At 41.1% G+C, this 13,519-nt stretch overlaps 1 protein-coding gene across 2 annotated transcripts in view; it reads left to right on the plus strand.

Annotated features, from left to right (window-relative positions):
* PDE1C (phosphodiesterase 1C) overlaps positions 1 to 13,519 on the plus strand; it is a 521,098-nt gene that overhangs the window by 442,327 nt on the left and 65,252 nt on the right. For both annotated transcript variants that reach the window (XM_077775344.1, XM_077775345.1), the window contains 3 exons: positions 4,250 to 4,331; positions 7,685 to 7,805; positions 9,507 to 9,682. In XM_077775344.1, coding sequence (XP_077631470.1) covers positions 4,250 to 4,331; positions 7,685 to 7,805; positions 9,507 to 9,682 — 379 coding nt within the window. The remainder of the gene's footprint in view (positions 1 to 4,249; positions 4,332 to 7,684; positions 7,806 to 9,506; positions 9,683 to 13,519) is intronic.

Consider the following 13,519-nt stretch of genomic DNA (forward strand, 5'->3'; position numbering starts at 1 on the left):
TTAATGTGTTTCCATCAAGAAAAACTCTTGTTTGTGTTGCTTGGCATGCAATCTTCCTTTATGCAATGGCCTGTTTTTCTTTTCTATATCTTTCCTGAGCTCTGCTAGCTCCTGTTTCCCTGAGCCCTTGTTCTTGATAATTTCATGAATCTCTGTTCATGACAATATATTTAGTCATCACTCGGTGGTACTATTTTTTCTGATGAGTGTTTCCTGTCTGTTATTTTTGTATATTTTCTGTTTCTTCTCTTCTTCCTTCTTATTTTTTCTTTTTCACTTGTATCTTTTCACAACATTTTTTTGTTGGTAGTGATAGTAGTGCTACTTCTTCCTCCTCCTCCTCATCCTATTCCTTTCCCTCCTCTTCTTTCTTCATTTTATTATTATTATTTACTGTCATTGTGTGAAATGCATCATTTTTAGACAACTATTTGCAGGAGATACTTGCCAGGAAGAAACTAGAGCAACAATATTCTAAATCAGCAGAGATTCTCCATAGTTTATTATAGGGCTTTTATGAAATAGTGTGTGTGTGTACATGGCTGCATGCATGTGTGTTAATCTTTCCTTCTTCCCAGACAACAGTGAGCAGCAGTTATAAGGCTCCTTGCAATTCCAGCTCTGTCATCCACCATCCACTTGCCATGCCTGTGTGCTTCCTCATTTATCTTTTCCTTCTCTCCTATTTCTTGGGACTAAATAGAGTCCAGCGTAGCTCCTCACAGCAGAGAGAACCAGGGGAACCATGTTCTTCAAGTTTTATCTGAGATCTGCAGCCACAGGCCTGTTCTCTGGGGATCTTACTTCACACCTTCCTGATATTCACAACATTTGGGGGCCATTCCTCATATAGTTTGATTTGAGATTACAGATTTCTCCTAGTATTTGTGTCTCTGTTTCTTGCTCTCCTGTTTTGAGTGGATAATTTTTTGGAAGAAAGGACAAAGCTGTCTTTACTATGCTGTCTTAAATTCAAAAATCACAGTGATTTTCTTCCACCTTATGTTTGTAACTTCCGCTGGGAGAGAAGAGTGTACATTGCTGTGACATTTTTGTTTGATGCTTTTGTTACCCTCCCCAAGCAGATACTTTTCCTTCAATTTACCTGAATGACTCACTGGAGATGTCACCTGCCCTGTGAACTTACAACACAATAATAATCTTTGTTTCTCTTGACTGGTTTGTTGCTTACATGTAGCTGCTATAACAAACCCCAAAATATATAATGGTATACAGAAGATGGAAGTTTATTACCCATATATTACTCATATAAAGTATAAGATAAGTGTTTCTTGATTGGCAGGTGGTCTACAATTAGCAGTGATTTTAGATCCAGACTCTACATGGCTTCCATGTTGCTTGCCTACCTGAAGCCAGCAGAAGAGGGAAGAACGTGGAGAAGTGGGCATGTGGTGGATATGCATCCCCTCTCCTCTTGTTTTGTTATCTAGCACTAACTGGCAGAGATTCTGAGAAATGTAGTGTAGCTGTGTGGACAGGAAATAGATAAGGAAAAGAAAGGAGGTTTTATGAACAGCTAACTGCCTAATGTTCCCCCAGCTTGCCTGCCATAAATGTAACCAAAGGAATTTGGGTTTCTTTCATTTTTAAAAAAAATTTAAAATGTTTATTTAATTTTGAGATAGAGACAGAATATGAGCGGGGGAAGGTCAGACAGAGATGGAGACACAGAATCTGAAGCAGGCTTCAGGCTCTGAACTGTTAGCACAAAGCCCAACATGGGGCTCAAACCCACGAATCACAAGATCATGACCTGAGCTAAAATCAAACACTTACCCAACTGAGCCATCCAGGTGCCCCAGGAATCTGAGTTTCTAATCAAATTCATCTCTTCATTCATTTAACAAATATTCATTGTGTTCCTTTTGTAGATTGACTACATAATCTTATTAGTCTTAATCACTACGGCAGGAATGGTAGTTATTTTTCTGGAATTGTTCTGGAAGAACTAAAAAAATGAGTTAAAAAGCTAGCTATTCTTTGTACTGAGACTTTTGCCCTTTTTAAAAAATATTGATGTCATCAGTAAAAAGGAAGGTATATGAATAATTGCACCTGGGCCAGTAGTTATAAAGTCGTACAATATTGTTTCAATCAAGTTGAATTCACCAGAAGTACACCCTTCCACATTACTTCCTGCACATTTTTTTTCCAATTCATAAATGTACCTGTTGTCCAAAGGGAATTCAATGACCACTATTTTAAAATAGGATTTTAATAGCTGAGTCTGCCCAGCTCAATTAAATGCAAAAGATGTATGTGATATATAGATGTGGGTTCAGACAAGTCCCTGGGTTAAGAAGTAGTTTAATAGCTTGTATTTTTTCAGTAACGGAATCCAAACTAATGCTGACATCTTAACAGTCAAGTGGTTAGTGTTCACCACCTCTTCTAAACCATCCCCATTAAAATGTACCAAAAAACCAACTCGTATCCCTGATTCATAGGGAAGAAGAGTGGGTTTTAGTTGTTTTAGCTGAGGTATCCCACAGAACCATCTACACAACAAATCCTCTTCCTTCTTTTTAGACCGCCCAAGAAGAAATAGCTCAGGAATAAATATTTTTATCATGCCAAGGCATACTCAGAAACAGAGGAGCCATTGTGTCCCATGGGGTGTCTATACAGGAAAGGGTGCAGAAGGAACTGAGCCACTTCAGGACTGTTCCTGAGACCCTTGGATGTCCCCAGCACCTATTGTGACCCCACCATTCAGCTTCCTCAGACGCCCATTCCCTTTCCTTCCTTTCCTTATGTGTGTGTGAGCCAGCATCCTTTCTCTTCAATAACATGCCTTAGAAAGAAAAAGTATTTAGTTTTTGAACTTGGCCTACTTTTTGAATGTCATTGTTGTTACTTTTTACTTACTATTAATTAGTGATATTTATTATAATCAGAGTGTGTTTGAGGCAGCAAATTCACTAAATGTTTCTCAAATCTTGACTTAAATATTAGAGATATCTATTAGAAAACAATAACAGTTCTTTTATTTATTTGCATGTATTTCCTCATGATTTAATCCTCATCATAACCTGATGAGATAGGGATTATTATCCCATACTTTATAGAACATAAAACTGAAATTTGGAGAAGGAAAATCAACTTCCTGTGATCACACAGCTAGAGGGAGGAAGGCCAGATTCAAGCCCAAGTCAGTAGCCATTAACCTGAGCAAATTCTATCCTAGTAAAATGAATCAGCACACCTTCACTACTATAAGAAAGCTGCCATATTTTCCCTTTCCTCTAGGTGTGTGACTAAAGTATTGAGCTCCTGGTTCAGGTTTTAATTTTTTTTATTGTTTACTTACTTTAGAGAGAGAGAGAGAAAGAATGAGTGGGGCAGGGGCAGAGAGAGAGAACACTAGCAGGGGAGGGGCAGAGAGAAAGGGAGACACAGAATCTGAAGCAAGTTCCAGGCACTGAGCTATCAGCACAGAGCCCAATTCAGGGCCAGAAACCATGAGTTGTGAGATTATGACCTGAGCCAAAGTCGGACGCTTAACCAACTGAGCCACCCAGGCACCTGTGGTTCAGGTTTTAAAAAATCATCTCCCTTATTATTTAGACTTTCCGTAGTAGTTGCTTATTATAATGATGGTTTTTAGTGAGTTTGAGAATATATTGGTCAGGGAATTATTATTGTCAAACTTGATAAACAAAAGCAAGTATCTATTCTGTTTCTTTTTTTGGTCCACTATTCATTATGGACTGAGCCCTGTACTTAAGACCCCAGAGCACTTACCTCAGTTCTGTGTGGCTTTAGGTAGCAATACTAGCAAAATAAATCCAGATCAGTCCAGTTCGAATTTGTGTCTTGGACACTACCCACAGCTGGGGGCAGTGCGGAAGGGTTCACTGGCTCAAGAAAGGCCACAGGTTGATGAAAACTTGAGAACACACAGGAATTCTGACTGCAGTCTTGGCTCTAGGCCACAGAACGCGTTGGCTTTTCTTATTTTCCTCGGGAGACCTATTGCTGCCTGATGAGGCTTTCTATACAACAGCATGTGCCTTTGCAGTTGGATGGAATGATTGGACCCCAGAGGGTTTCAGCCTCTTGGTGTCTTTTATGTGGAGGATCAGGCCCCAGAAGGACTTATTACATAATGTAATTGTAATAATTATAATAAAGACCAGTGGCCTTTATGGCAGTTGACGTTACTAAATAAAATCTGGGCAACTCTGCCTACTGATCTTAATATACTATGACCTCCTATTTTTTCCAGGGTGACAGAGAAGCAGAGCTGGGGCTGCCTTTTTCTCCTCTTTGTGACAGAAAGTCAACGATGGTTGCTCAGTCGCAAGTGGGTACGTGTTGACCGCCCTTTGGATGGAAAGAAAAAACAAACTGGGGGTGCTTAGAAGTAAGCTCAGAGCTCCCAGTGATCCTTTGGCTGGGAATCTGGCTCCATTCTGCTGTGCTGTGCGTCTGGATTTGGCTGGTGGGGCTAATGTTAGAGGTTCTCTCCCCATCCATGTCCCTGGAATGTGGCTGTTTCATAGGAAGATTAGACAGTGATGCTCTGCTGTGTCAGTCATTCCCCACTAAGAACAAAAGGGGCCTCAGCTTTCCAACATGATAAGAATCAGTGGCAGGAGGCCCATTGTATTTCAACCTCTCCATTCTTCATGCAACACCGATGTCTCCCTGACATTTCTCCTCAGTGATGCTTCCTCTGGCTCTGTTTCCAGGACAGTCCCATTTCCTGGATGACCCTAATTCCAGGAATGGCTCACTTTAAATGTTTCCTTATTTTTAAAAACTTTTTAGCACCTTTTTTTGGTAAAGATAAATTTGTACTGCTAATAACCATAACATATGTGAGTTACAAAAATCCTTGGCTATGAGGGTACCAGTATCACACATAAATCAAATATCGTCAATGGTCTCCACCTTGGAAGAGTCTGAAATTATTCAATAAGGATTTACTGATTTTTTTTTCTATTTGTGTTTTGAATTCTATTTTTCATAATTTTTTCATAATATTATATTGAGTTTCTATCAGGCATGGGGCACTGCTAGGCACTATAATAGATGGTATAAAGAACAAATACAAATTATATATGGTATCTGCTCCCAAAGACATTGAACCAGTATTGGGTGGTAGGCAAGACTTTAGGAAAACAAAGTCTAATTGAGTGTTACAGTGCTAAGATAGAGTTTTATATGTGGTACAGTCAGGCACAGAAGAGTGTGTGGGGGCTGTTAGACTCAGAAAGACTTGTTGAAGGGTAATATTTGAGTTGGGGATTAAGAAATAAGTAGGCAGTGTCTAGGCAAATGGTGCTGTAGGTGAGAGGCATATAAGATGTAGGTGGAAGGGCATTCCAAACAAGGGATTAGCATATACGAAACAGGGAAATTTAAAACAACCTAGTATGGTCAGGGAATTATAAATAATTCTGTATGGTTGGAGTAGTGGGCAGAGAGTATGAAGAAGAAAGGGAAATGTATGGAGAGAAAATCGGGACATATCCAAAGAGTTTTAAGTAAGATTTAAAATATATAAATTGATGCTTTAGAATGAGAGTCAGCAAACTGTAGCCTGGGAGCCATATCTGGCCTACCACTTCATCCTGTAAATAGTTCTATTATAAGAAAGCTAAGCACAATATTTTCATATTGTCTGTGGCTACTTTCGCACTACAGTGTCAGAGTTAAGTAACTGTCTTAGATTTGGCCCATAGAACCTAAAATGTTTATTATCTGGCCCTTTACAGAAAAAAACTTGTCAACCACTGTTTTAGTAAGATTTCTCTGTCTGTAGCTTGGAGGGTTTTGAGTAAGACTAGAGACAAGGAAATCAGCTGGGTGTCTTCTGTAGGCTTACAGGGAAGAGATGATGAGTGTCAGAATTGAGGGAGCACGTAGACTCTCCAGGAAAAAGGTGGGATATAACATAGTAAGGATTCAGCTGGATGCAAAGCTAATGTAAAGGCAGCGATCCAGATTAAGTGATTGGACCATGGTCCCATTTATGAGGGTTGGAGAAAAGCTGATGAGTTAGTTCTGGTTTGGACATGCTGACTTTGACTTGTGAGAAAGCAAAAAGGTGAAATAGCATCATGGAACACTTAAGTTTCGGCTTAAGCTGAAATTATAAAATTATACCTCAATTAACTTAATACAAATTCAGCCATCAGTGTTTCCTTATCAGGATGCTCTGGGCATTTGGGGCAATCCTTGTTTTGTCAATTACATTATAAGGCTTTCAGCGTCCTTCATTGCTGAGCATTAAATGTCAGGACCACCCGCACTTCAGTCATTATGAAAACCAATAAACATTTGTACCAAACACTGTATTTCATTGGATTGGTATTTCATTTCCTTCTAACTTTCACATGGCTGTGTAATGAACTACCACCAGGAGCTTCAGATCCTATATTTTCTCCTAATATGTCACAGAACATTCAGGCATTTTTGAGCCATTGACACAGTGACTCCAGCCTAACATCAACTGTCTCTCCAACATGGTTGTATCTCAGAGATACAGTTCCAGATCTAACCTCTGTTGCAGTGTCCAGCCCTGTTTCTCCCAGTTCTGTTTGCCCTCTCCCTTCTGGATGTGTCCCCTGCACCTCATAGTCAGCAGATCTAAGGCTGAGCCCATCATCTTTTTCCCAAGCCACATCCTCCCCCCACCCTAATCTCTGTGTTCTCTGCCTTTGCTGTGGGAGATCTCTGACAGTTCCTACTTGGAGACTGCACCACTCTGGCAGTGCATGAACCTGTGCCTTCACCACACCTCTGCTTTACAATGGCACTGGATCCCCCCTTCCTTAGCTTCCTTACCTTCCTTCTCGACAGCTTCCAAAATGATTTCCCCAGCCACAGCCCCTCCTGCTCTCTCCTTTCCCATCCTTCTTGCCAAATTAACTTTCCCAAAGAACATTAAAAAAAAATCTAACTCTGTTGATGCCCAAACATGTCAAGGAGTGTCGAGAACCCACCAAAGTCTCAAGTCCTTAGCTCCACCCTTCGGAGCCTTCCTTTCCGAGCTGATGACTGCCTGCTTTCCCAAGCTTTCCCTTTCCAACTCCAAAAAGTCCTTAAGCCTCAGTCATTTCTCAGACACATCCTGCACTTTTCCTATCCTTGTCACTTTCCTTACTCCACTCCTTCCACCTGAAGTGAAGAGCCTTAGAGCTTAGCTCAAACATCACAACTTCCCTAAAGCAATTCACAGGCCTCTCAGTGAGAGGGAAAATATCCTTCCTCCCTTACCTTCCCAGGGGCCTTATTTGGGCTTCTCCTTTGACCCTTTCCATTTACCTTCTGGGTCATTTTTGTGCTCATTTAATCTCTACTGTAAACTGCTTGTGGGTAGGCAGATAGTGTTATACATCTTCATCTTTTATACAGCACTAACCACAGCATTTATTACACAGTGGTGGTTGAATATGAGTTTCTTAAGCATGTTATTGAAGCATATACTAAAAACTCATGGGAAAGTTACATAGGAGAGATGGAACTCACTCATGATAGTCAACTCAAGGAATATATTAAATGAATAAGAACAACCTACTCTCTCTTGATCTGATCTGGAGCTCCTCTGTAGATGAAGTTTAAAAGAAAGATAAGATTCATCAGTTTCCATAGGAAAATATCGTAAGGACCAGTTTATATGTAGTTCCTCTGAAGCGTTGCTGTCTCTTTTTAGGTTTTATTGATTTCATTGTGGAACCCACCTTCACGGTGCTCACGGACATGACCGAAAAGATCGTGAGTCCTTTAATTGATGAAACCTCCCAAACTGGTGGGACAGGACAGAGACGTTCAAGGTCAGTGCAAAAGCTTGAAGGGTGAGGGTCGGGTCGGCCTCTCCACAAGGACAGAGTTGTTCCTTTGGGAGAGATGGGAGGTTCTCATAATGATGTTTGCCCTCCTGTCTGGTAAGAGAGATGTCTGCCTCTTTCTTTATCTCAGAGGAGTTGAAGCTGTATTGTCTGTACTCCCCAGGCTGGCTGGGAAGGGAATGACCAAGGTCCACACCATGACCGGAGCATTCCCAGTATTGGTCCCCCACCCCAGTCTCTCTTTCAGTGCACTTGCTCATGGCACCTTCCACCACAGCACTTTGATTTCCTGAGCCCAGACAGCCCTTGCTCCCCAAAAAGAAAGGGCCCTTGATCAGAATCATCCCAAGAAATGAAACTCACTTTCATTTCTAGGTTCAGGAAGAGAATGAAGTGGAGGAAGGAAAAAAAAACCCTGGAAATTATAAGTCACCCTCTGACAGTGTCATTATATTGAGCATAGATTAGTGGCAGGTTCTGCGGTCAGAGACCAGGTTAAACATCCCAGTCCCACTATGTTGTAGCTGTACCATCTCAGGCGAGTTTTCTTAGTTTCCCCATGTGGGTTGTAATACTCCTAGGTTGGACAGAGGATGAAGTGAGTTACTCAGTCTACATAAAGCCCCTATAACAGGATCAAGCACAGAGGAAATGCCTACACCACTGCTAGTACTCCTGCCCCTCCCCCACTTGTCTGTGTGAAACCTGGGGCTTTGTCGTAAAGGAGAAAGGGAAGAAATGGAATTAATGGGAAAAATAGGAAAAGAGCAAGAACAAGGGAAGGTAAGAGGAATGTTAGGACAGTGAGATCCCAGGGATGCGCAAGATGAAGGAACCCAGTGATGGCCGCTAACAAGGAGGATGGAAGCCTTCTCCCTGGTCCCCTGCCCCACAGCCCCACAAGCACTGGGCTGAAACGTATCCTGCTGATCTAGTCAGCCAAGGTTGTCAGCGGGTTTGCATTCATGTCACCTGGAAGTGGATGATACCTTAAAGTTTCCCAGGAGGTGACACTTCCTGTATTTGCAAAAATGCCCATGTTTAAAGCTTGAAGCAAGGTACCTCCTTAACGCAGTAGGTAGTGTGTCAGTCTCATAAAGCTTGAAGCAATATTCATTTTAAAAAAAGTCTTCTGCATGTCTCATTTTCAACCATCTCTAAGATGTCTGTGCTTTTTCAGCTTCCCCCGAGAATACAAGGAAATCATCTTACTCTGGCCTTGGGGATCCTGGGGTCAGAGGCTCTCAAGTACAGGGGGAGGTGGAGCTGAAGATAAAGAGGAGCAAGTGGCTGGGTGACTTGGAAAAGTGGTCAGTGTAGAAGCAGGTGGGTGCAGCGTGGAGCTAAGGAGGAGCCTGATTTCAAATTAGTTAACTCCAGAGAGTTGAAGCCAGAAGATTCATATGAGGGAATTCTAGTCATATTGAGTAAGAAGATACCAATCAACAGAGAAGAAATATGGGGGGTATGGATATTCATGAAGTTGAAATCTTGATCTCTTTCCCCTGCTGAGAATACAGAATTTCCCATCTCTCACATATGGAAAGAGGAATTCCAAACCTCAGGACCTAGAAATATCACAGCAGTAACTTGTGGAGTGTTGATCACTCCTTTCTTGGGCTTGCTCATTGGCATATTTTTTTCAAATACTAACCCTATTCTTTGGTATGACCTTTTGATCTCCAGTTTGAACAGCATCAGTTCGGCAGATGCAAAGCGATCAGGTGTCAAGAGCACTGGCTCAGAAGGAAGCGCGCCCATCAACAGCTCTGTCATCCCTGTTGACTATAAGAGTTTTAAAGCCACTTGGACTGAGGTGGTGCACATCAATCGGGAGAGATGGAGGGCCAAGGTGCCCAAAGGTAACGTGCTACTGGAGAACCTTCCTGGAGATCTGTCCAAATCCACTTTTTAAAAAAATTTTTATGTTTATTTATTTTTGAGAGTGAGAGAGACAGAGCGTGAGACACAGAAACTGAAACAGGCTCCGGGCTCTGAGCTAGCAGCACAAAGCCCAATGCGGGGCTCTCACCCATGAACTGTGAGATCGTGACCTGTGCTGAGTTGGACGCATAACCGACTGAGCCACCCAGGCGTCCCCCAAATCCACTTTAAAAACAAGGCATTGCCACCTTGATTATAGGTATTGCAAGTGAAGCACAATTAGGATATTGATCCAAATGGCTGAATGCTAGGATCTACCATCTTTTGCTGTTCGTTGTATATGATACTCAGTATGTGATAAAATGAGGCAGCCCACTGAGCCCCCCTTGCAGCATGACCTTTGTGCTATGTGACTAAATTCCTCCTTTTGGTATAAAGAGTCTACAGAGAATGGGTGTTGATGTTCCTTGGTTTCTGCTAGACCACCCTGTCATTCTCATTTCATGTCATGTGACACACTTGTGAGGCCTTAGTTTTTTCCTTTATCTAAGTAAAGCCTGGCCAATAGCCATTCCTGCCGTTACACTGGGACAGAGTGAGCTTTAATATCCTTGCATACATTTTTATCTTCCTTTCACGTTCTCAACTTGTCTTCAGTCATAAGTCAGACTAATCTTCTGAGATGAAGGTGATTTGCAGGTAAAATTTGCTGAGGCCAACATCAAAATTCCTATCAAAAAAGTCATGACTGTTGGTACTGTAAATAAAAAAGAATGAAATCTGTGTGTTTTTTGAAAGCTGAAATCCACTTGCTCATATGAGTATTTGTGTTTATTGAACACATACTACATGATCCATACATACTACATGCTCACCCTATAGTCTAGGGAGGAAGACGTACCTGAGGTAATAAGGGTGTGATGCTGAGGTGCCTGATCCCAGAGAGGCAGGTAAACATAATTGGCTCTTGGAGCTCAGCAGGGAGCTCAGTGAGGGGCTGATCTCAATAGGATTTGTGGAAGCAAGACTTCAACAATAATAGTCAGTGCTTGTTAACATGTACTGAATGCCTACTATGTGCCAAGAGTACAGAGATGAATACCAGATATCCTAGTGCTCAAAGCACGCTGTCTCTTGAGGGCAGGGGGCGTTACCACAGAGTTTCTTTCAAAGGAAGAATGGGAGCGCGCTCAAGGATTTGCCCTTGTCACTAGCACCCACTGGCCCCTGGCCCCAGATCCTCATAACAAGGAAAGAGAGTTCTGTTCTCAAACACAACACGGACACTTTCATGCACCAGTGCCTGCATGACACGTTGGAAGAGTGTGGGAGTGGCTGGGCGGAACATGTTCTGGCCGTGTTGTCCTCTCATACTTCAGGGGCTGCTTCTTCCAGTGTGGGAGAGAAGAGACCTCACTGCTGGAGTTATTCAAATGCCAGCCACTGTGGCTTGTCCACAAAATCCTGTCCAAGTGGCTGCTCATTTCAGTTGGGGCAAAGAGTTTATATTTATATTTATATTTTATATTTTATATTTATGTTTATGGCACTTTTAAGGCATAATGGCGCCCTTATCATTTCAGGACAGATGTTGCGCCCTGAGCTACGGAGCCAACTCCTCTTCCCTACTTTAAGTGTAGCCTCTCACAGTGTATTCAGATGCTTTAAACATTTAAATTCTCCCTGTTGGCAGGCATTGCAAGCAGCAGTGGCAGCTACTGCATCATCTCAAAAGAAGCCCTCTCTTATAATCAATTACACTCATTACATTTGAAAATCCAATTCCTGACAACACACAGTCTAAAGAGGTACTTCAAAATAATTTGTTTGCAGTTATCTGTCTTCCTTAAGTTACCTTCTGAAACTAATGACCTGGAGGAGCATTAGTTTCCTTTCCAGGAGAAACCTGGCCCTTTAAGAATGACAGACAAATAAAAGCTATTATTTACAAAATGTTAGGTAGGCTGATGGAGATATGGTTAAGCTATTTTGGAAGCATAATAGGTTTAGGTTTATCCCTAAACCTGCTTTTTTTGGGTGTTTGGAAGGCATCCTGTCGCCAGGACTTCAAGGATGCCTGAGGTTGAGTCTTGAAGGAGGTGTTATATTTAAAAATGGGGAACAAGGAGAAAGGGAATGGACAGAGGCACAAAGCCTGGATTATGTATGTTTTATGGGAGAATAGTTGCTTTGAGTATCAAAGCAAATTTCAGTTAGTGGGGAGACAGAGAACTGAATCCCTACTTGCACTGTGCTCTTTGGCAGATTTATGTAGATTCTTTGAGAAAGTTACCTTCTTGGGATACACAACACAGAGCTGATGCAAAAAACAGAAATAATATATGAAAAGCACTGAGAACGGAGCATACATGTAGTTAGTGCCTGATAACTCATAGCTGCTATTTTAACAAATTGGAAAAGAAAGTTAGAGGTTTGAATGCAGAGTTAAGAAGACAGTGGTAAAAATACTAATCTATATCTAATACTTTATTACATTTTCAGCCTCCCAGTAATGCTGTTGACTAGTTCACTGGTGCTAAGAAATTCAGTTTGCATCTCTTTTTCCACTGGGGATCAGTCTGTACTGGATTATCCCAGGCTGTTTTGCTTCTTGTTCTTTTCGATCAGAAAACCGTGATCTCAAGAAAGCCTGGCTTGTATGGAGCTCTTGAACCTATGTTGTTGTCAAATGGATTAGAATGGGATCTCAAGTCTTGGTGTTATTAACCAGCCTGATTTACAAAGCTAGCTAGACCAAAACCTGTAGTTGTTAGAAAAGATTAAACCAATATTTCTTAACAGCTCTCAGGGCTGAAAATTATTATTCCCAAACAAAGATATGTAGGTTTAACAATTTGCAAGTCTGATCAATATTGATCAATTTTTTTTTTTAAAAATTAATGTTTGTTTTTGAGAGAGAGAGAGAGACAGAGGGCAAGTGGGGGAGGGCAGAGAGAGAAGGAGACACAGAATCTGAAGTAGACTCTAGGCTCTGAGCTGTCCTCACAGAAGCAGACATGGGGCTCGACCTCACAAACCATGGGATGATGACCAGAGCTGAAGTCTACACTTAACTGACTGAGCTACCCAGGCGCCCCAATATTAATCAATTTTTGTTTAGTATTTAATACTTTTTAAACATTATTTTTCTGGTTTAAGAGTTATTTGTGTTTAGGTTACAATGCTGATACAAATAAAATATATAAAGAAGAAAATAAAAATCACTCCAAATCTCTCCAGCCAGATATAGCTATTGGTGACATTCTGATGTAATTTGTTTTTATTTTATTTATCATATATATGTAAATTTTTACTGTATTAATATTTTCCCTGTAAGTTGCAATCATAGTATAATACTGTCCTGTATTTAATTTAACTATTTAATTTTAAAACATTTTTTTAAGTTTATTTATTTATTTTGAAAGAGACAAAGACAATGTGAGTGGGGAGGGACAGAGAGAGAGGGAGAGAGAGAACCCCAAGCAGGCTTCATGCTGCCAGTGCAGAGTCTGATGTGGGGTTTGAATTCACAAAACTACAAGATCATGACCTGAGCCAAAACCAAGAGCCAGATGCTTAAGTGGCTGAGCCACCCAGGTGCCCCTCATTTTACTATTTCTATTTTGAGCACTTTATCTTGATACTGAATATTCTTGGAATGTATGATTTAAATGTCTGCATTATATGTGATACCATAGCTGAATCATTCCTCCATTTCTACACATTTTGTTTTCCAGTTCTTCATTATTGTATGTCACACTATTAAAAACATACAAGTTCAAAAGTCTTTGAACCTACGTATGACTGTTTATCTA

This window comes from Crocuta crocuta, unplaced genomic scaffold (genome assembly GCF_008692635.1).
Source record: "Crocuta crocuta isolate KB4526 unplaced genomic scaffold, BGI_CrCroc_1.0 scaffold197, whole genome shotgun sequence".
Classification (NCBI taxonomy): domain Eukaryota; kingdom Metazoa; phylum Chordata; class Mammalia; order Carnivora; family Hyaenidae; genus Crocuta; species Crocuta crocuta.